This window comes from Ictalurus furcatus, chromosome 16, assembly GCF_023375685.1.
Source record: "Ictalurus furcatus strain D&B chromosome 16, Billie_1.0, whole genome shotgun sequence".
In the NCBI taxonomy this organism is placed as follows: Eukaryota; Metazoa; Chordata; class Actinopteri; order Siluriformes; family Ictaluridae; genus Ictalurus; species Ictalurus furcatus.
Window position 1 is genome coordinate 3,959,988 of NC_071270.1, and position 24,749 is coordinate 3,984,736.

General features: G+C 39.7%; 2 protein-coding genes across 9 annotated transcripts in view; both read left to right on the top strand.

Moving 5' to 3' along the window:
* The window catches only part of LOC128620531 (protocadherin alpha-C2), an 83,609-nt gene that overhangs the window by 30,353 nt on the left and 28,507 nt on the right, over positions 1 to 24,749 (top strand). The window contains exon 1 of one of the 8 annotated variants that reach the window (XM_053645667.1): positions 153 to 2,518. The exons of 4 other annotated variants lie outside the window; for them this stretch is intronic. In XM_053645667.1, coding sequence (XP_053501642.1) covers positions 161 to 2,518 — 2,358 coding nt within the window. In that variant the 5' untranslated portion in view covers positions 153 to 160. Of the gene's footprint in view, positions 1 to 152; positions 2,519 to 14,261; positions 17,099 to 18,283; positions 21,101 to 21,815; positions 24,458 to 24,749 lie in introns of those variants that run through there. 3 more of the 8 variants (XM_053645664.1, XM_053645665.1, XM_053645662.1) reach the window with 3 other exon arrangements.
* On the top strand, positions 10,357 to 14,079 carry LOC128620549 (protocadherin alpha-2-like). Its single transcript, XM_053645684.1, has one exon. It carries the CDS (start codon positions 10,733 to 10,735, stop codon positions 13,100 to 13,102), a length of 2,370 nt encoding a protein of 789 aa, XP_053501659.1. The 5' UTR covers positions 10,357 to 10,732; the 3' UTR covers positions 13,103 to 14,079.

Sequence of the window (24,749 nt, forward strand, 5' to 3'; positions counted from 1 at the left end):
TATTAATACTCCGCCTAACGCAGAACAGGACAACAGAGCGTCACATACTTCTGACAGCAGCAGGCTTCGTGTATTTTAATTTTTCCTGCAGACACTGGATTAAATAAACGAACACTTTCGACTTGTTTTTTGTTGTTGTGAATATCCAGTAAAGGAAGCGATGGTTGTATCGGACAGTACTCGCTCTGCCTGGATGAAGGCTCTGCTGCTGCTTTGTTTATGGGATTTGTGTTACGGTCAGATTTCCTACTCGGTTTCAGAGGAGGCCAAGAAGGGAACCGTTGTTGGGAATATAGCGAAGGATCTCAATCTCAGTGTGCAGGAACTGGAGTCGCGCATGTTTCAGCTTGTGACTGGATCTAACGCCAAGTATTTCGAGGTAAATCGGAAAACCGGCATTTTATTAGTTAAAGACAGAATAGACCGAGAAGAGCTGTGTGAAAGCAAACAGAAATGCGTACTGAATGTTGAAGCGATGATCCACAATCCTCACAAGCTCTACCGTATTGAAATTAATATACTAGACATTAATGATAACTCTCCGGTGTTTCCCCGTCAAATATTTGATTTGGAAATTAGTGAAAATGTGCTTCCTGGAGATCGGTTTCCAGTAATCAAGGCTAGAGACATCGATGTTGATAATAATGCAGTGAAAACCTATAAAATAAACTCAAATGAGTATTTTTCACTGGACATGCAGAGTGATTCGGCTGAGCTCGTGCTTCAGAAATCTTTGGACCGGGAGAGAGAATCGGTGATCAAGCTCATGATGACTGCTGTAGACGGCGGGACTCCTCCCAAATCTGGAACAATGCAGATAGTTATAAACGTGTCGGATGCAAATGATAATAGCCCTGTGTTCACCAACCCGCTGTACAAAATTAAGATCCAGGAGAATGCACAAATAGGAACTAAAGTTCTCACCGTTTCCGCTGCAGATGCAGACGAGGGTGTTAACAGTGAAATGTCATACTCGATCGTTAGTGATGAGGAAAACTCGGCGATAGACTTATTCTCCATAAATCCTGTTTCTGGTGAGATCACTATCAAAGGAAATATTGATCATGAGGAAATTCCCGCGATAGAAATGAGAATCCAGGCTCAGGACAAAGGACATCCTCCAAGAAGATCTCGTTGTAAAGTGTTAATTGAAGTAGAGGATGTGAATGACAATGCACCAGAGATATCAGTCACTCTTCTCATGAGCTCTGTAAGCGAGGACATCAAACCTGGTACAGATGCTGCATTAATCACTGTATCAGATAAAGACAGTGGAACAAATGGTAAAGTAGATTGTAAAATTCTAGCACCGAGTCCTTTTAAATTACAACTATCATATAAAAACTCTTACGCTCTTGTTGTGAATGAAGCTGTGGACAGAGAGCGGGTCACCGAATATAATGTCACAGTTCTAGCTAATGATGAGGGAACTCCTTCCCTCTCGAGCAGTTACGTTATAACAGTTCATGTCTCTGATGTGAATGATAACGCACCTTTATTTCCTGCACCAGTGATAAATATTAGCGTGAAAGAGAATAGTCCAGTTGGAGGGCTGATGGCATCACTAACGGCACGAGACTTAGACATCGGTGAAAATGCCCTTGTTTCGTATTCTTTAATTGATACAGTGAGCAACAGAGTGTCAAATCTGATGAACATTAACTCACACACCGGTGAACTGTACAGCCTGAAGTCTTTCGATTACGAAGAAACCAAACGACTTCAGTTTAAAGTTCAAGCCACTGACTCTGGTGTCCCTCCACTAAGTAGTAACGTGACTGTGAATATTTTTATCCTGGATGAGAATGACAACAGTCCAGTTTTTCTCCCTCCTTATTCTGAACCTGGATCAGTAAACACTGAGAACATTCCCTACTCTGCTGAAGCGGGGTATTTTGTGGCTAAAGTCAGAGCTGTAGACGCTGATTCAGGTTATAATGCACTATTGTCTTATCACATGACCGAACCAAAGGGAACGAATCTCTTCCGAATCGGAACCAGCACAGGAGAAATAAGGACTAAAAGACGAATGAGTGACAATGACTTAAAAGCTCACCCGCTTATCATTACTGTCTCGGATAATGGAGAACCTTCACTGTCCACAACTATGAGTATTGAAGTTGTGGTTATGGAAAATATGGACAGCGTGCAGCCTTCACTAAGACAAGTGCCAGTAAAGGAGGAGAATTTTTCTAATCTGAATCTCTATCTACTCATCTCTGTTGTCTCAGTCTCAGTGATATTTTTACTGAGCCTCGTCGCTTTAATAGTAGCTAAATGCTATGGGACAGACGTCGGTTTCAGCAGCTCCAGCGCTCCAGTGGTCACTACACACCCTGACGGGAGCTGGTCTTACTCTAAATCCACTCAGCAGTATGATGTGTGTTTTAGCTCAGACACACTGAAGAGTGACGTAGTGGTTTTCCCCTCACCGTTTCCGCCTGCAGACGCAGAGCTGATCAGCATTAATGGAGGAGACACTTTTACTCGAAATCAAACTCTTCCCAGCAGTGGGAAGGTAAGACCATGGTTAATTTAGTCTCTTTCTAATTTTAAGCGTTTTAGTCTCTTGTTTACTCTTTTTTTGTTGTTGTGTGTCATTAAACCACTTATGGCTTTGAAGTACACAAAGTTTTTCAATAGCACGTCCATCTCATCTGAATTTCATCTGCTTTTACTTATAATTGTACGAGTTCTATTAAAATAGATGAAGCATGCTATTTACTTCTGCACAGTAATGTCGATCTTCTGCGGCTCTGAAGTCAGTTGTCTAATTCATTATGCCAGTTCTAATATCTTCATTTTGACGGAGAGAAGTTTTTCCACAAGGTTTGTTGGGGTGATAGTGTTGAAGTCATGTATTCATGTCAGATTTGCTTTTAAAATAAATACAAGCAAAGTTTTAAAGAACGTTTGTCGGCTTTCTTCCTATTTTGAATCGTATTCAGCACCACAGAGTTCGACAGCGACACGTGTCACGTCTTTACACGATACTATATGGGAAACATTGTGAGAAAAAGCTTCAAAATGGAGCGAATGAAGGAAAAGCAAGCGACACACAACGTAGCAATTTAGGAACTTTTTACTGACTTGGTGAAAGATTTTTAATATTTATAAATCACTGTCCTGATGGGAAACAGCACGATGGCAAGTGATTTAAAAGATATATCCCAAGATTTCCGAAAATGTGTCTTTTAACAAGCACCTTAATAAGATAAATGTATTCCATCTAAAAAAAAAAAAATTGAAATAAACAGATTTTTTTTATTGCAATTGTTATTAATCGCAAGTTTTAGAGTTTGAGTGAGTGAGTACCGTAGCCAGGAATCAATTTCAGTAGGAGATGAGGACACACATTTGTTATTTTAATAATTTAAGAAAATGGATAAATTAGATTGCATTTTATAAAACTAGATATACGGTTCAGTTTCTTCTCTTGCAGTAAACCTGTGGTACTTCATGTCCCATTACCTCAATATCTCTGAGATCAGAATGTAGCGATCTGACTTCCCCAACAGAAACGGGGAAAATGCTTAACTCTGATTGGTTCTATTCAATTTTTTAGCCAGCTGGTAGCCAATACAATGCGATTACACAAACTTAATTTACATATTTGTTACTTGGCGTGATTAATTATAGAATTGTAAATATCATCATTCTGTTGACGTTTTATGAACATCATTGCAGCACAAGTGCAGAGCAAAACATGTAATTTGACACTGAATAGTACTGTTTTGCCGAGTATTTGCCGAGTATTTGTACTTTAAAGATGTTAATAAAGTTTATATTATATTATATTATATTATATTATATTATATTATATTATGTTAATTATCCACAAATATACGATGGAATTGGAAGCTATTTCAGGGGAGTTCAAACCCGAAACTCACCCCCTCCCTCAGCCCTTTGCTACGCAACTGGCGGTATTGTTCAGTTATTCAAATATTACTGCAATAACATGGCAAAGTTTAATAACTTCATACTTTCACTTTGTCCATTTGTGTCCTATAATCATATTTGTTTCATATTTATATTATATTCATATGATTATGCAATTAGTCAAGATAGTGATAAAACACTATAATTACAAAATGCGATTGTAAAAATCTGAATTTTAATACGAGGCTTATTTGGAATGAGAATTTAAACACTAATATGATCCTTATAATGAAATCCAACAGAATCTATTAGACTTAATTGCTGAAAATACACAAAAGGTTATTTGTGTAACTGAGAGATTAACATCTCCACATTTAGCTCACCACCAATTCATCATGTCAAGAATTAATCACACACAAAACACATTATTTGATGCAACTTTCATAACGATAGTTTTGACTGATAATGTAAGATTGTTATTTCCACACAAGATGTCGCTGTAGACCGTGTGTTGGAGTTATTGACACAATATTAATACTCCGCCTAACGCAGAAAAGAAGAACAGAGCGTCACATACTTCTGACATCAGCAGAGCTCGTGTATTTTCCGTTTTATTTCAGACACTGGATTAAATAAAAGAACACTTTCGACTTGTTTTTTTGTTGTTGTGAATATCCAATAAAGGAAGCAATGGTTGTATCGGACAGTGCTCTCTCTGCCTGGATGAAGGCTCTGCTGCTGCTTTGTTTATGGGATTTGTGTTACGGTCAGATTTCCTACTCGGTTTCAGAGGAGGCCAAGAAGGGAACCGTTGTTGGAAATCTAGCGAAGGATCTCAATCTCAGTGTGCAGGAACTGGAGTCGCGCATGTTTCAGCTTGTGACTGGATCTAATGCCAAATATTTCGAGGTAAATCGGAAAACCAGCATTTTATTAGTTAATGACAGAATAGACCGAGAGGAACTGTGTGAAAGCAAACAGAAATGCGTACTGAATGTCGAAGCGATGATCCACAATCCTCACAAGCTCTACCGTATTGAAATTAATATACTAGACATTAATGATAATTCTCCAGTGTTTCCAGATCAAACACTCCTTTTGGAAATTAGTGAAAATGTGCTTCTGGGAGATCGGTTTCCCTTAATCACGGCGAGTGACATAGACATCGGTAGCAATTCAGTGAAAACTTATAAAATAAACACAAGTGAATATTTTTCACTGGACGTGCAGAGCGATTCTGTTGAGCTCGTGCTTCAGAAATCTCTGGACCGAGAGAGAGAATCGGTGATCAAGCTCGTGCTGACTGCTGTAGACGGCGGGACTCCTCCCAGATCCGGAACAATGCAGATAGCTATCAATGTGCAGGATATAAATGATAACAACCCAGTGTTCACTAAACCTCTGTATAAAGTGAAAGTCCATGAGAATTCATCTGTAGGAACTAAAATCCTGACAGTATCCGCATCAGATGCAGACGAGGGTGTGAACGCTGAAGTGTCATACTCAATTGTAAGTGATGCCCGAATTTCGGCGTTAGACTTATTATCCGTAAATCCTGTTTCTGGTGATATCACTGTCAAAGGTAATATTGATTATGAACAAAATCAAGCAATCGAACTGAGAATTCAGGCTCAGGACAAAGGACAACCTCCAAGAAAGTCTCGGTGTAAAGTGTTAATTGAAGTAGTAGATGTGAATGACAATGCACCAGAGATATCAGTTACTCTGCTCATAAGCGCCGTAAGCGAGGACATCAAACCTGGTACAGATGTTGCATTAATCACTGTATCAGATAAAGACAGTGGAACGAATGGTAAAGTAGATTGTAAAATTCTAGCACCGAGTCCTTTTAAATTACAGCTATCATATAAAAATTCTTACGCTCTTGTTGTGAATGAAGCTCTTGACAGAGAGCGGGTCTCCCAATATAATGTCACAGTTCTAGCTAATGATGAGGGAACTCCTTCCCTCTCGAGCAGTATCGTTATAACAGTTCATGTCTCTGATGTGAATGATAACGCGCCTTTATTTTCTGCACCGGTGATAAATATTAGCTTGAAAGAGAATAGTCCAGTTGGAGGGCTGATGGCATCACTAACGGCACGAGACTTAGACATCGGTGAAAATGCCCTTGTTTCGTATTCTTTAATTGATACAGTGAGCAGCAGAGTGTCAAATCTGATGAACATTAACTCACACACCGGTGAACTGTACAGCCTGAAGTCTTTCGATTATGAAGAAACCAAACGACTTCAGTTTAAAGTTCAAGCCACTGACTCTGGTGTCCCTCCACTAAGTAGTAACGTGACTGTGAATATTTTTATCCTGGATGAGAATGACAACAGTCCAGTTTTTCTCCCTCCTTATTCTGAACCTGGATCAGTAAACAGTGAGAACATTCCCTACTCTGCTGAAGCGGGGTATTTTGTGGCTAAAGTTAGAGCTGTAGACGCTGATTCAGGTTATAATGCACTATTATCTTACCACATGACCGAACCAAAGGGAACGAATCTCTTCCGAATCGGAACCAGCACAGGAGAAATAAGGACTAAAAGACGAATGAGTGACAATGACTTAAAAGCTCACCCACTTATCATTACTGTCTCGGATAATGGAGAACCTTCACTGTCCACAACTATGAGTATTGAAGTTGTGGTTGTGGAAAATATGGACAGCGTGCAGCCTTCACTAAGACAAGTGCCAGTAAAGGAAAATAATTTTTCTAATCTGAATCTCTACCTGCTCATCGCTATTGTCTCAGTGTCAGTGATATTTTTACTGAGCCTCATCGCTTTAATAGCAGCTAAATGCTATGGGACAGACGGCGGTTTCAGCAGCTCCAGCGGTCCAGTGGTCTCTACACACCCTGACGGGAGCTGGTCTTACTCTAAATCCACTCAGCAGTATGATGTGTGTTTTAGCTCAGACACACTGAAGAGTGACGTAGTGGTTTTCCCCTCGCCGTTTCCGCCTGCAGATGCAGAGCTGATCAGCATTAATGGAGGAGACACTTTTACTCGAAACCAAACTCTTCCCAGCACTGGGAAGGTAAGACCATGTTTACTTTAGTCTCCTTCCAATTTGTAAGCGTTTTTAGTCTCTTGGGAACTCTCTTCCATGTTGTGTTGTGGGTGATTTGAAGTAATCAAACTTTTCCAGTTGTATTTCCTACTCACCTCAATTTCATCTCATTTTGCATAAATGTTTGCGAGTTCTCTAACAGATGATAAAGCTTCCTATCTGGTAGTGCATAGCAATTATTCACTTTTTTTGTAAACCTGACTTCAACTTTCTGGTTCATTAACACAGTTCAGTCTTGACAACTCTTGGATTGGATTTAAGAGTTTATCTGAATGGAAATGGAATGTACATAGGTTTGGCCTGGTGGACATGTTCAGACATGAAAATAAGAGAATCATGCTGCTACTGTGAAAGGTCCGGTAGGAAGAACCTCCCCATAGCAGATCTGTATGGTGGTGCAGTGGAGGAGGAGGGTAGCCATCCCCATGTTTTGCCTCTTCGAGATAAGGTTGTAGATATTTTAGTCCAGGATTGTTTGGAGGCCGGGAGGGGGGGGGGGGGGGGCATGCAATAATGATGGGGTAGATTTCAGTTTAGGAGGTAGGCTGTGGATCTCTTGGGGCCATATGTCTGCAAACCATTTATTCCCGAATATCCTTCCGAACCAGATGGAAGAAGATGTGCTGGTAAAAAATTGGAGAGAACTGGAGGATTCAAAGTATCCTCCAGGTATGTGTACAGTAGAAATGCAATGTTTGGAGAGTTTGGGAAATTGACTACATCATCTTGTAAATGGAGAAGTAAGGAAAAATGGTACTTATTTAGAAGGATCCAGCAATTTGGGGCTGCTATGGCAGCCAAAAGTTAAGAACACTGAGAAAGTACATTTCTCCACCTGATGCCAAAAAGGTGCCATTGGGAGGGGTAGAAGGGCATAGTTTTGAAAGCATGTCAGCTTTTTGTAGCCAGGCACCTTTACCTGTGATTTTAATGAATTGGATGGCATGATCTATGAAAGCTTATGACATGGAGAATATATCTTTGGGGATAAGGCTGTTAATACTGGGGGTTGCACTGTTGTGCAGGGATGACAGTTTAATGATAAGTCTTTTCTTACCAAAGTATTTTCTCATGCCAATGCCTATTGGATTAGTGTGAAAAATAGGGAATGGGGAACAGCTGAAAGGACTGATTAAATACCCTTGGCCAATTTGTTTTGAATTAAGGTGTCAACTACTTCAGGATCTTTTAAGGAGGGAGAGAGGTCTTTGCACACACAGATGGAGAATTGGATAAAGTTAAGTCCAGCCAAAAAACTTTGAGTAAATCCACTTATGAGGAAATTTACAAAACAGCGGTAGGGTGGAAAGAAAGATCATTAGAGAGTTTGTGGATATTGATGAGTGTAGAGGGATGTTTATTCATCTTTTTTGAAGGGTTAATTGGAGGTAGTTTGAACCTGTGGGGACAAACAGCTTTGGGATGAATGTTACCACATATAAGCACAACTATGAAGAAATTTACATCTAATATAAGGACACACAGATTAATTGAAATTAATACAGATATGAGGCGCAGTGCTTGAATTCTGCTAGCGACAGACTTTTGAAGAATCTGAGGTCACATACTATTAGAACTACTGAGATATCCCCACAGCCGACGATACGTTCATCCAGGACACCAGAAGAGCAGAGCAGGATTTTGACTAGGTTGATGTCATTACCTGCTATGATCTGACTTCTCATGTTGTAGGGGATAGCTACTGGTGGTGGGATGAATGGGGCTACACTATATGACGCAGGGAGAGGTGTCGTGAGGCTGTGATTTGGTGACATTTCATCTGGGGGATCTCTGGGGTGGTCTGGGAGGAAAGCTGCGAGTAGCATGGATGAGTGGATTAAAATTTTGTAGAGCTGAAACTTTGTTAACCAGTCTATAAATTGAGTCTTTCGAAGAGCACTGCGAGCACAGGGTCCGGAGTCTCCAGGAGTTCTGTACGGGGTCTTTTGGCTGCCAAAGTGTTTGGTGTCCGAACAGTATGTTTCTACTTAGCTTTAGACTTAGCTGGAATGGTGCTGGATGGTGGAGGAAGAGGAGTCTGGGCGTGGTTAGCAGATGAGAGGAAAAACGGTAACTAATACTTTATGAGATAAGCTGATTGGAGGAGTAATGTTGCGGTTAAACAAATGTTCCAAGATCCTAGGTACTGGCCATTCATGGATGAAGGTGTGGCGTTGAGTCAGTGGAGCACTCCGTCATCTGGAGGGGAAAGCAGACAGAGGGTCCGCTTCATCTGTAGTGCTTAGGGTCTCTGCCTCAGGTTCTGGATCAGAGCTGGGTTCATCGAGGGATAAGACCTCGTCGATGTCTTGTTGAGACATTCTTGATGAGTGTAGGAATATTTGTATGAAGCGCTAGATTTAAAGTTATCATAGTGCAAGGAGGTCATGCACAGTGAGTTAGTCGGGGTAATAAAGGGTTGCATGGATAGAGAACGTGGCAGATAGGCTGCTATGTGGCGATGAGGGAACTAATCAGCAAACGGCTAGAGTTTCATTTCTGAACTGGGCATGTATTATATGTTTATTTTAACCAATCACAGTTTTAGACAGTGTTTGCTTGCGTTGGCATATACTGCATGTAGGAAGGTTTTAGATAATACAAGTTGTTTGGTTTAAAGTGTCTCACTATAATATAAAACGTGTCTCAGAAATAAAAAAGTTGAGTAAAGCTAAACAGAAAAGCTCTCACTCTGTCAGGGTGACGGTGGATCCGCACCCAGTGTTCCCGGGAACACTGGGTGTGAGGTGAAAATACACAGTCCACAGTGAGGAGAAAACCCCTTCACTGTGAAAAAAATCACTTGTACATTTACTATTTCTAAGTCAAATTTAAACAGTTTTAAATAACTATTATCAGGTTTAGTCGAGTTGTAGACTGAAATTAGCACCACGAAGTTGGACAGCGACACGTTTCAGTTTTATCAACGGATCATTGGACAAAATTGAAGACAAAAGTCACAAATACAGAAGAAAGAAAGAAAAAGAAAGAAAGACAGATATGAAAATACACAAGTTTGTATATTTTCTTACTTTTTAGAGACAAAGCGTTCTCGCCATTTTAAATGCAATGGTCTTTTAAATTTCATTCTATTATACAAGGAGAACATAGAAGTAACAAACCGTTGTAAATGGTTTTAAAAGTCGATCCGTGCTTTTCTCATAAGTGGTGATACACAACAATGTTTGCTAACTTTAAACTTCCTCAAGTTGGAAACGATATTTATGAAACATTATGGAAGAATAGATTTAATGATAAAAGTCTATAGTTAAAAAGCATTTTTTTAAAATACATGAAATTAATTTTCTTACTCAAAGGTGGTTACTAAAAATGACAAATTTTAGTAAGGACAGTTCAAACAACACTGAAAAGGTTGTACTGATGGTGGAATTGTATAGGCAATGTTAAACTACTGTAAAGCTACGATGGTTTATTTCTGTAACTGGTTTATTTTCGGTCAAAATTAATGTGTTAAACATCATTAGTCATTTTACTCACGGGGCATTTCGCTTATTTGATAGAACTTTCATGAAACTAGTTTTCAGCTGTAATGACATTGTTATTTCCACACAAGATGTCGCTGTAGACCGTGAGTTGGAGTTATTGGCACATTATTAATACTCCGCCTAAAGCAGAAAAGGACAACAGAGTGTCATATACTTCTGAGTTCAGCAGGCCTCGTGTATTTTCCGTTTCACTGCCGGCATTGGATTAAATAAAAGCACTCTTTCGACTTATTTTATTTTTGAATATCCAGTAAAAGGAAGCGATGGTTGTATCGGACAGTGCTCGCTCTGCCTGGATGAAGGCTCTGCTGCTGCTTTGTTTATGGGATTTGTGTTACGGTCAGATTTCCTACTCGGTTTCAGAGGAGGCCAAGAAGGGAACCGTTGTTGGAAATCTAGCGAAGGATCTCAATCTCAATGTGCAGGAACTGGACTCGCGCATGTTTCAGCTTGTGACTGGATCTAACGCCAAGTATTTCGAGGTAAATCGGAAAACCGGCATTTTATTAGTTAATGACAGAATAGACCGAGAGGAGCTGTGTGAAAGCAAACAGAAATGCGTACTGAATGTCGAAGCGATGATCCACAATCCTCACAAGCTCTATCGTATTGAAATTAATATACTGGACATTAATGATAACTCCCCGGTGTTTCCAGATCAAACATTTGTTTTGGATATCATTGAGAATATGCTTCCTGGAGATCGGTTTCCCTTAACTACTGCGAGTGACATGGACATCGGTAGTAACTCAGTGAAAACCTATAAAATAAACACAAATGAATATTTTTCACTGGACATGCAGAGTAATTCTGCTGAACTAGTTCTTCAGAAATATCTGGACAGAGAGAGAGAATCGGTGATCAAGCTCGTGCTGGCTGCTGTAGACGGCGGGACTCCTCCCAGATCCGGAACAATGCAGATAGTTATCAATGTGCTGGATATAAACGACAACAGCCCCGTTTTTACGAAGCCTCTTTACAAAGTCAGTGTCCATGAGAATGCAGGTGTTGGGACTAAAATCCTGACCGTTTCCGCAACAGATGCAGACGAAGGAAATAACGGGGAAGTGTCATACTCTTTTAGAAGCGATTCCCGAAACTCAGCGTTAGACTTATTCTCCATAAATCCTGTTTCTGGTGATATCACTGTGAAAGGTAATATTGATTATGAAGAAAATCCAGCCATCGAACTGAGAATTCAGGCTCAGGACAAAGGACAGTCTCCAAGAAGATCCATATGTAAAGTGTTAATTGAAGTAGTGGATGTGAATGACAATGCACCAGAGATATCAGTTACTCTGCTCATGAGCTCCGTAAGCGAGGACATCAAACCTGGTACAGATGTTGCATTAATCACTGTATCAGATAAAGACAGTGGAACGAATGGTAAAGTAGATTGCAAAATTATAGCACCGAGTTCATTTAAATTACAGCTATCATATAAAAATTCTTACGCCCTTGTTGTGAATGAAGCTCTGGACAGAGAGCGGGTCTCCCTATATGATGTCACAGTTCTAGCTAATGATGAGGGAACTCCTTCCCTCTCGAGCAGTAACGTTATAACAGTTCATGTCTCTGATGTGAATGATAACGCGCCTTTATTTCCTGCACCGGTGATAAATATTAGCGTGAAAGAGAATAGTCCAGTTGGAGGGCTGATGGCATCACTAACGGCACGAGACTTAGACATCGGTGAAAATGCCCTTGTTTCGTATTCATTAATTGATGCAGAAGGCAGCAGAGTGTCAAATCTGATGAACATTAACTCACACACCGGTGAACTGTACAGCCTGAAGTCTTTCGATTACGAAGAAACCAAACGACTTCAGTTTAAAGTTCAAGCCACTGACTCTGGTGTCCCTCCACTAAGTAGTAACGTGACTGTGAATATTTTTATCCTGGATGAGAATGACAACAGTCCAGTTTTTCTCCCTCCTTATTCTGAACCTGGATCAGTAAACACTGAGAACATTCCTTACTCTGCTGAAGCGGGGTATTTTGTGGCTAAAATCAGAGCTGTAGACGCTGATTCAGGTTATAATGCACTATTGTCTTATCACATGACCGAACCAAAGGGAACGAATCTCTTCCGAATCGGAACCAGCACAGGAGAAATAAGGACTAAAAGACGAATGAGTGACAATGACTTAAAAGCTCACCCGCTTATCATTATTGTCTCGGACAATGGAGAACCTTCACTGTCCACAACTATGAGTACTGAAGTTGTGGTTGTGGAAAATATGGACAGCGTGCAGCCTTCACTAAAACAAGTGCCAGTAAAGGAGGAGAATTTTTCTAATCTGAATCTCTATCTACTCATCGCTATCGTCTCAGTGTCAGTGATATTTTTACTGAGCCTCATCGCTTTAATAGCAGCTAAATGCTACGGGACAGACGGCGGTTTCAGCAGCTCCAGCGCTCCAGTGGTCACTACACACCCTGACGGGAGCTGGTCTTACTCTAAATCCACTCAGCAGTATGATGTGTGTTTTAGCTCAGACACACTGAAGAGTGACGTAGTGGTCTTCCCCTCGCCGTTTCCGCCTGCAGACGCAGAGCTGATCAGCATTAATGGAGGAGACACTTTTACTCGAAATCAAACTCTTCCCAGCACTGGGAAGGTAAGACCATGATTAGCTTATTATATTTAATTTATTTGTAGTCTCTTGTAAACTCTCTTCCATGTTGTGGTGTCGGTGCTTTAATGTACAGAAACATTTCCTATTGCATTTCTTACTCACCTCTAATTCGTCTCCTTTTGTTTAAATGTTTACGAATTCTCTAAACGTTGATAAAGCTTACCATCTAGTCTCGCAAAGCAAGTACCGTGATTTTTTTTCTAGACCTGACCTTAAGTTTCTGTTTTACTATCACAGTTCGTATATACTGAGTTTATTTTGACCAATCACGGTTTTCGACAGCCTTTGTTTGCATTGGCATTATTGCAGGCAGGAACGGTTTAGCTTAGACAAGCTGTTTGGCTTTAAATGTGTTTCAGTGTAATAAAAATTGTATTTCAGAAATAACAAGGTGGAGTAAAGCTAAACAGAAAAGCACTCACTCAGTCAGTGTGGTGGTGGATCCGCAATCTATCCCGAAATCACAGTGTGTGAGACGGGAATACATTCTCCGTGGCAGGCCAGTCCATCACAGTGAAGAGAAAAGCTTCATAAAATAAATTCAGTTGGACATTTCCTATTTCTAGGCCAAATATTTTGTTCGGGCCGTTCTTATAATGTTAAATAAAAACAGTTTTCAATAACATTTATCGTCTTCGTCCATGATTAGATTGAAATCAGCACCACGAATGTGGACAGCAACACGTTTCAGTTTTATCAACGGAACATTGGATAATATTGCAGAGAATAGTCACAATAACAGGCGAAATAACGAAAAAAACTTAAGAAAGAAAGAAAGGAAATGACAGAAGTTTGTATATTTTCTTACCCCATAGAGGCAGAGCGTTGGCGGCATTTTTTTTTAAATACCATGGTGTTTTAAAAGTCTTTATAATATACAAGAACAACATGTGAGTAACAAAACATAATACATGGTTTTAAAAGTCTATCCGTGCTTTTCGCAAACACAAAAACGCTTGGTAATTTACACTTCCTCAAGTTCGAAATTATATTCATGAAATATTATGGAAAAATTTATTTAATGATAAAAGTCAATCGTTATATATATATATATATATATATATATATATATATATATATATATATATATATATATATATATATATATATATGTGTGTGTGTGTGTGTGTGTGTGTGTGTGAATTAACTTTCTGATTCAAAGCTGATTAATATAAATATGACACATTTTTAGTAAAACAGTTCAAATAACATTGACAAGGTAAATTGATGAATAAACTTACAGGCTATACGTCTATAAAACTACAAGGGTTTATTTCTCTAACTGAAAGTGAAAAGCTCGCTTTTATTTTCGGTCAAAATCAAAGTGTTAAACATTATTAGTCATGTCATACGCGGTTGATTTCGGTTGTTTGTACTACTTTCATGAAACTAGTTTTCAGCTATAAAGTCAGATTGTCATTTCCACACAAGATGTCGCTGTAGACCGTGAGTTGGAGTTATTGGCACATTATTAATACTCCGCCTAACGCAGAACAACAGAACAGAGCGTCACATACTTCTGACATCAGCAGGCCTCGTGCTCGTGTATTTTTCTCCTTCTTGCAGACACTGGATTAAATAAAAGCACTCTTTCGACTTATTTTATTTTTGAATATCCAGTAAAAGGAAGCGATGGTTGTATCGGACAGTGCTCGCTCTGCCTGGATGAAGGCTCTGCTGCTGCTTTGTTTATGGGATTTGTGTTACGGTCAGATTTCCTACACGGTTTCAGAGGAGGCCAAGAAGGGAACCGTTGTTGGAAATCTAGCGAAGGATCTCAATCTCAGTGTACAAGAACTGGAGTCGCGCATGTTTCAGCTTGTTACTGGATCTAACGCCAAGTATTTCGAGGTAAATCGGAAAACCAGCATTTTATTAGTTAATGACAGAATAGACCGAGAGGAGCTGTGTGAAAGCAAACAGAAATGCGTACTGAATGTCGAAGCGATGATCCACAATCCTCACAAGCTCTACCGTATTGAAATTAATATACTAGACATTAATGATAACTCTCCGGTGTTTCCAGATCAAACACTTGTTTTGGACATTATTGAGAATATGCTTCCTGGAGATCGCTTTCCCTTAACAACTGCGAGTGACATGGACATCGGTAGTAATTCTGTGAAAACCTATAAAATAAACACAAATGAATATTTTTCCTTGGACATGCAGAGTGATTCTGTTGAGCTCGTGCTTCAGAAATCTCTGGACAGAGAGAGAGAATCGGTGATCCAGTTCGTGCTGGCTGCTGTAGACGGCGGGACTCCTCCCAGATCCGGAACAATGCAGATAGTTATCAATGTGCTGGACATAAACGACAACAGCCCCGTTTTTACGAAGGCTCTTTACAAAGTCAGTGTCCATGAGAATGCAGGTGTCGGGACTAAAATCCTCACCGTTTCCGCAACAGATGCAGACGAGGGGAATAACGGTGAAGTTTCATACTCTATTATAAGTGATTCCCGAAACTCAGCGTTAGACTTAATCTCCATAAATCCTGTTTCTGGTGATATCACTGTGAAAGGTAATATTGATTATGAAGAAAATCCAGCCATCGAACTGCGAATCCAGGCTCAGGACAAAGGACATCATCCAAGAAAGTCTCGATGTAAAGTATTGATTGAAGTAGTGGATGTGAATGACAATGCACCAGAGATATCAGTTACTCTGCTCATGAGCTCCGTAAGCGAGGACATCAAACCTGGTACAGATGTTGCATTAGTCACTGTATCAGATAAAGACAGTGGAACGAATGGTAAAGTAGATTGTAAAATTCTAGCACCGAGTGCTTTTAAATTACAGCTATCATATCAAAACTCTTACGCCCTTGTTGTGAATGAAGCTCTGGACAGAGAGCGGGTCTCCCAATATGATGTCACAGTTCTAGCTAATGATGAGGGAACTCCTTCCCTCTCGAGCAGTAACGTTATAACAGTTCATGTCTCTGATGTGAATGATAACGCGCCTTTATTTCCTCCACCAGTGATAAATATTAGCGTGAAAGAGAATAGTCCAGTTGGACGGCTGATGGCATCACTAACGGCACGAGACTTAGACATCGGTGAAAATGCCATTGTTTCGTATTCATTAATTGATGCAGAAGGCAGCAGAGTGTCAAATCTGATGAACATTAACTCACACACCGGTGAACTGTACAGCCTGAAGTCTTTCGATTACGAAGAAACCAAACGACTTCAGTTTAAAGTTCAAGCCACTGACTCTGGTGTCCCTCCACTAAGTAGTAACGTGACTGTGAATATTTTTATCCTGGATGAGAATGACAACAGTCCAGTTTTTCTCCCTCCTTATTCTGAACCTGGATCAGTAAACAGTGAGAACATTCCCTACTCTGCCGAAGCGGGGTATTTTGTGGCTAAAGTCAGAGCTGTAGACGCTGATTCAGGTTATAATGCACTATTATCTTATCACATGACCGAACCAAAGGGAACGAATCTCTTCCGAATCGGAACCAGCACAGGAGAAATAAGGACTAAAAGACGAATGAGTGACAATGACTTAAAAGCTCACCCGCTTATCATTACTGTCTCGGATAATGGAGAACCTTCACTGTCCACAACTATGAGTATTGAAGTTGTGGTTGTGGAAAATATGGACAGCGTGCAGCCTTCACTAAAACAAGTGCCAATAAAGGAGGAGAATTTTTCTAATCTGAATCTCTATCTACTCATCGCTATTGTCTCAGTATCAGTGATATTTTTACTGAGCCTCATCGCTTTAATAGCAGCTAAATGCTACGGGACAGACGGCGGTTTCAGCAGCTCCAGCGCTCCAGTGGTCACTACACACCCTGACGGGAGCTGGTCTTATTCTAAATCCACTCAGCAGTATGATGTGTGTTTTAGCTCAGACACACTGAAGAGTGACGTAGTGGTCTTCCCCTCGCCGTTTCCGCCTGCAGACGCAGAGCTGATCAGCATTAATGGAGGAGACACTTTTACTCGAAATCAAACTCTTCCCAGCACTGGGAAGGTAAGACCATAAGTAGCTTATTATATTTCATTTCTTTGTAGTCTCTTGTAAACTCTCTTCCATGTTGTGGTGTCGGTGCTTTAATGTACGGAAAAATTTCCAATTGCATTTCTTACTCACCTCTAATTTGTCTCCTTTTGTTTAAATCTTTTCGAATTCTCTAAACGTTGATAAAGCTTACCATCTAGTCTCGCAAAGCAAGTACCGTGATTTTTTTTCTAGACCTGACCTTAAGTTTCTGTTTTACTATCACAGTTCGTATATACTGAGTTTATTTTGACCAATCACGGTTTTCGACAGCCTTTGTTTGCATTGGCATTATTGCAGGCAGGAACGGTTTAGCTTAGACAAGCTGTTTGGCTTTAAATGTGTTTCAGTGTAATAAAAATTGTATTTCAGAAATAACAAGGTGGAGTAAAGCTAAACAGAAAAGCACTCACTCAGTCAGTGTGGTGGTGGATCCGCAATCTATCCCGAAATCACAGTGTGTGAGACGGGAATACATTCTCCGTGGCAGGCCAGTCCATCACAGTGAAGAGAAAAGCTTCATAAAATAAATTCAGTTGGACATTTCCTATTTCTAGGCCAAATATTTTGTTCGGGCCGTTCTTATAATGTTAAATAAAAACAGTTTTCAATAACATTTATCGTCTTCGTCCATGATTAGATTGAAATCAGCACCACGAATGTGGACAGCAACACGTTTCAGTTTTATCAACGGAACATTGGATAATATTGCAGAGAATAGTCACAATAACAGGCGAAATAACGAAAAAAACTTAAGAAAGAAGGAAAGAAAGGAAATGACAGAAGTTCTTATATTTTCTTACCCCATAGAGGCAGAGCATTGGCGGCATTTTTGTTTAAATACCATGGTGTTTAAAAGTCTTTATAATATACAAGAACAACATGTGAGTAACAAAACATAGTACATAGTTTTAAAAGTCTATCCGTGCTTTTCGAAAACACAAAAACGCTTGGTAATTTATATTTCCTCAAGTTCGAAATTATATTCATGAAATATTATGGGAAAATGTATTTAATGATAATAGTAAATCGTTATTTATATATATATATATATATATATATATATATATATATATATATATATATATATATATATATATATATATATATATATATATATGAATTAACTTTCTGATTCAAAGCTGATTAATATAAATATGACACATTTTTAGTAAAAACAGTTCAAATAACTTTGACAAGGTAAATTGATGTATAAACTTACAGGCTATACTTCCATAAAACTACAATGGTTTATTTCTCTAACTGAAAGTGAAATGCTCGCTTTTATTTTCGGTCAAAATCAAATTGTTAAACATTATTAGTCATGTCATACACTGTTGATTTCGGTTGTTTGATACTACTTTCATAAAACTAGTTTTCAGCTGTAAAGTCAGATTGTCATTTCCACACAAGATGTCGCTGTAGACCGTGAGTTGGAGTTATTGGCACATTATTAATACTCCGCCTAACGCAGAACAACAGAACAGAGCGTCACATACTTCTGACATCAGCAGGCCTCGTGCTCGTGTATTTTTCTTCTTCTTGCAGACATTGGATTAAATACAAGCACTCATTCTACTTGTTTTTTTTTTTTTGAATATCCAGTAAAAGGAAGTGATGGTTGTATCGGACAGTGCTCGCTCTGTCTGGATGAAGGCTCTGCTGCTGCTTTGCTTATGGGATTTGTGTTACGGTCAGATTTCCTACTCGGTTTCAGAGGAGGCCAAGAAGGGAACCATTGTTGGAAATCTAGCGAAGGATCTCAATCTCAGTGTGCAGGAACTGGAGTCGCGCATGTTTCAGCTTGTGACTGGATCTAACGCCAAGAATTTCGAGGTAAATCGGAAAACCGGCATTTTATTAGTTAATGACAGAATAGACCGAGAGGAGCTGTGTGAAAGCAAACAGAAATGCGTACTGAATGTCGAAGCGATGATTCACAATCCTCACAAGCTCTACCGTGTTGAAATTAATATACTAGACATTAATGATAATTCTCCGGTGTTTCCTCGTCAATCAGCCGCTTTGAATATTAGTGAAAATGTGCTTCCGGGAGATCGGTTTCCATTAACTAAAGCACGTGACATGGACATCGGTAGTAACTCAGTGAAAACCTACAAAATAAACACAAATGAACATTTTTCCCTGGACATGCAGAGTGATTCACCTGAGCTTGTGCTTCAGAAATCTTTGGACCGAGAGAGAGAATCGGTGATCAGGCTCGTGTTGACTGCTGTAGACGGCGGGACTCCTCCCAGATCCGGAACTATGCAGATAATTATAAACGTGCAGGATATAAATGATAACAACCCAGTCTTCACTAAACCTCTGTATAAAGTTAAGGTCCATGAGAATGCATCTGTAGGAACTAAAATCCTGACAGTTTCCGCAGAAGATGCTGACGAGGGGATTAACGGTGACGTGTCATACTTGATTGTTAGTGATGAGGAAAACTCAGCGATAGACTTATTCTCCATAAATCCTGTTTCTGGGGACATTACTGTTAAAGCCAATATTGATTATGAGGAGCACCCTGCAGTTGAACTGCGAATCCAGGCTCAGGACAAAGGACATTCTCCCCGACGATCTACATGTAAAGTGTTAATTGAAGTAGTGGACGTGAATGACAATGCACCAGAGATATCAGTCACTCTTCTCATGAGTTCTGTAAGCGAGGACATCAAACCTGGTACAGATGTTGCATTAATCACTGTATCAGATAAAGACAGTGGAACGAACGGTAAAGTAGATTGTAAAATTATAGCACCGAGTGCTTTTAAATTACAGCTATCATATAAAAATTCTTACGCTCTTGTTGTGAATGAAGCTCTGGACAGAGAGCGGGTCTCCCAATATAATGTCACAGTTCTAGCTAATGATGAGGGAACTCCTTCTCTCTCGAGCAGTAAAGTTATAACCGTTCGTGTATCTGATGTGAATGATAACGCGCCTTTATTTCCTGCACCGGTGATAAATATTAGCGTGAAAGAGAATAGTCCAGTTGGAGGGCTGTTGGCATCACTAATGGCACGAGACTTAGACATCGGTGAAAATGCCCTTGTTTCGTATTCTTTAATTGATACAGTGAGCAGCAGAGTGTCAAATCTGATGAACATTAACTCACACACCGGTGAACTGTACAGCCTGACATCTTTCGATTATGAAGAAACCAAACGACTTCAGTTTAAAGTTCAAGCCACTGACTCTGGTGTCCCTCCACTAAGTAGTAACGTGACTGTGAATATTTTTATCCTGGATGAGAATGACAACAGTCCAGTTTTTCTTCCTCCTTATTCTGAACCTGGATCAGTAAACAGTGAGAACATTCCCTACTCTGCTGAAGCGGGGTATTTTGTGGCTAAAATCAGAGTTGTAGACGGTGATTCAGGTTATAATGCACTATTATCTTACCACATGACCGAACCAAAGGGAACGAATCTCTTCCGAATCGGAACCAGCACAGGAGAAATAAGGACTAAAAGACGAATGAGTGACAATGACTTAAAAGCTCACCCGCTTATCATTACTGTCTCGGATAATGGAGAACCTTCACTGTCCACAACTATGAGTATTGAAGTTGTGGTTGTGGAAAATATGGACAGCGTGCAGCCTTCACTAAGACAAGTGCCAGTAAAGGAGGAGAATTTTTCTAATCTGAATCTCTATCTACTCATCGCTATTGTCTCAGTGTCAGTGATATTTTTACTGAGCCTCGTCGCTTTAATAGTAGCTAAATGCTATGGGACAGACGTCGGTTTCAGCAGCTCCAGCGGTCCAGTGGTCACTACACACCCTGACGGGAGCTGGTCTTACTCTAAATCCACTCAGCAGTATGATGTGTGTTTTAGCTCAGACACACTGAAGAGTGACGTAGTGGTTTTCCCCTCACCGTTTCCGCCTGCAGACGCAGAGCTGATCAGCATTAATGGAGGAGATACTTTTACTCGAAATCAAACTCTTCCCAGCACTGGGAAGGTAAGACCATGCTTAAATCAGTCTAAAGTTACGCACCCCTGCGTCTGTGACGTTTAATTTTTAGCAGCACTATTTTATGCCGTTAATTAAAATACGGTAATGTGGCGCATGTATTTGTTATTGTGGATTTATTAATATTTTTTTCTAATTATTTCGAAATAATGTATTCAGTGTTTTATTATTATTTATGTTTCATAAACCATATAGGCATGTCTTTCGTGTCCTACTAAGCCTGTGTTTCCCTATTAAAGTTTGTGCTTTAACGTTTCCTATGTAACATGATGAGATATTAGGGAACTGGTGGCCACAAAAACAAAACAAAATAAAACAAAAGAGAACAAAACAGACCAGAACGGACCAGAACGGAACAGACCAGAACGGAACAGAACAAAACAAAACATTATTTCTCTTTTCAGCACCATGGACAGGGGTGGTCCCGTTTTTTGTTTTTGTTAAATTATCCTTTGTAAAAGTTATAGCTCTTTTACTGGATCTGCCTCCTCCGTCTTATTTGTTTCTCATTTGGACGCTCATTTCAGAGTTCACATCTGTAGTAATTTTGTGCTCTTTTGTGCTTTTGATTTTTTGTGGTTTAATATGATCATCTATAAATTCATTATTATTATTATTATTATTATTATTATTATTATTATTATTATTATTATTATTATTATTATTATTATTATTCGTAGTAGTAGTAGTGTTTTAAGTAGTATTTAAAAAGCAGAAAAGAAATAAATAATACACTTCGGCCTTAATAGCGATTCATCACGCGAGGTCGCTACAGACCGTAACTTTGAAGGCTGCCCTATTTCATATATGTTTCTCCGCCTTTCAAACTGACGTTGTAATAGGGAGTGTGTTTGTTCAGGGGAGAGGAAGGTTTACTAAAGCCATCGTGCGATGTTGTCCGACTGTGATTATATCCAGATATTATTTTGCGCCTATTGTGAATAAATCTTCTGTATTAATGCTTGAACTGCAGACATGGATGTCTCGGGATATTTATGCGGCTGGATTTTACTCTGCGTGTGTTTATGGGAAACATCGCTCGGTCAGATTATCTATTCCGTTTCGGAGGAGGTGAACAAGGGAACGGTTGTTGGAAATATCGCCAAAGACCTGAAGATCAGCGTTCATGAACTCGAGTCGCGTGTGTTGCAGATTGTTTCTGGATCTTCAAACAAGAAATATTTCGATGTGAATTTAAAAACCGGGGCGCTGTTTGTGAACGACAGAATTGACCGTGAGGAGTTTTGTGAGCGCAGTCAGAGATGCGTTTTGAACGTCGAGGCCCTCGCTCAAAACCCACATAGCCTTTATAGGATTGAAATTAACATTTTGGATATCAACGATAACACTCCTAAATTTCTGGATAGCACTTTAACAATGAATATAGCTGAAGATGCAAGTCCTGGTGACAGATTTCATCTGCCTGTGGCCGAAGATGCTGATGTTGGCAGTAATTCACTAAAATACTACAAATTAAGTACCAATGAATATTTTTCCATTGATGCGTCGGGTGCCGAGCAGAGTCTGTCTGCTGAGCTGGTTTTAGAGAAGGCTTTAGATAGAGAGAAACAATCTGTCATCCATCTAGTGCTGACTGCTCTTGATGGAGGAAAACCTCCAAAGTCAGGAGAATTGCATATTACTATCAATGTTCTGGATGTGAATGATAATAAGCCTGTATTTAGTAAATCTCTCTACAAAGTTAGCATTAAAGAAAATGCTTCAATAGGCACTAAAATTATGTCTCTTACTGCCACTGATTTAGATGAAGGCACCAACAGTGACATTATTTATTCGTTCATTGGACGTGGAAATGTCAAAACAGATGGCTTATTTGAAGTCATTCCTGAGACTGGAGATATTATAGTCAAAGGCCAAATCGATTATGAAGAAAATCCTGCTATTGAATTAAGAGTTCAAGCAAGAGACAAAGGAAGTCCTCCTAAAAGTGCTCAATGCAAAGTCTTAGTGGAAGTTTTGGATGAGAATGACAATGCTCCAGAAATTCTAATAACTCCACTGCTAGACCATGTGAAAGAGGATGCCAAACCAGGAGCTGCTGTTGCTTTAGTTACAGTCTCTGATAAAGATGGAGGGAAGAACGGCATTGTACATTCTTCTGTTAAAGGCTTTTTCCCCTTCAAATTGGAGTCTTCATATAGCAACCATTACTCGCTAGTAGTAGATGGGCCACTGGACAGAGAGAGTATTTCCGAGTATAGCATTACTATTTTGGCTAGAGATGAAGGCACTCCTTCACTTTCCAGCAGCAGCGTATTCAGTGTTCAGATCTCTGATGTTAATGATAATGCACCACAGTTTTCAATGTCCATTATCGATGCTTATATAAGGGAAAATAGTCAAATTGGCAGTCAAGTTGCCAAGGTGGTGGCAAATGATGCAGATCTTGGAGTAAATGCTGAACTTTCATACTCACTGTTAGAGAATAGCAATGGAGACATTCCCTTATCAACAATGTTTCACCTGAATTCTTTAAATGGTAAAATAGTAACAATGCAGACTTTTAACTATGAGACAACGAAAAGAGTTCAATTTCATGTTCAAGCAACTGACACTGGTGTCCCTCCTCTTAGTAGTAATGTCACTGTAGATGTTTTTATCCTGGATGAGAATGACAACAGTCCAGTTTTTCTCCCTCCTTATTCTGAACCTGGATCAGTAAACAGTGAGAACATTCCCTACTCTGCTGAAGCGGGGTATTTTGTGGCTAAAGTCAGAGCTGTAGACGGTGATTCAGGTTATAATGCACTATTATCTTATCACATGACCGAACCAAAGGGAACGAATCTCTTCCGAATCGGAACCAGCACGGGAGAAATAAGGACTAAAAGACGAATGAGTGACAATGACTTAAAAGCTCACCCGCTTATCATTACTGTCTCGGATAATGGAGAACCTTCACTGTCCACAACTATGAGTATTGAAGTTGTGGTTGTGGAAAATATGGACAGCGTGCAGCCTTCACTAAGACAAGTGCCAGTAAAGGAGGAGAATTTTTCTAATCTGAATCTCTATCTACTCATCGCTATTGTCTCAGTGTCAGTGATATTTTTATTGAGCCTCCTCGCTTTAATAGCAGCTAAATGCTATGGGACAGACGGCGGTTTCAGCAGCTCCAGCGCTCCAGTGGTCACTACACACCCTGACGGGAGCTGGTCTTACTCTAAATCCACTCAGCAGTATGATGTGTGTTTTAGCTCAGACACACTGAAGAGTGACGTAGTGGTTTTCCCCTCACCGTTTCCTCCTGCAGACGCAGAGCTGATCAGCATTAAAGGAGGAGACACTTTTAACAGCACACAAACTCTTCCAAGTACTACAAAGGTAAGCTTCCTGTTTGCCTTTGAGCTCTGTCTTGATGTGGTCATTCAGATATGGGCTAAGGAAGTCTTTCCAAAAAGCCTTGTTCTGGAAACCTTTGGAGGAAACAATCATTTATAGTATGTGGTTGCAAGAGCTTCGGCTTATTAATGTCTCTGCTTAGCCTTTAGTTGTGTTAGAATTTTTTTTTGTGGTACAATCTAATGTGATAGTTCTGATTTTGTTATCTTTAAGATATTGGCTTATTTTGTAATGGCTGACTTGACTGATGTGTGCAGCACAAAAATGCCATCAT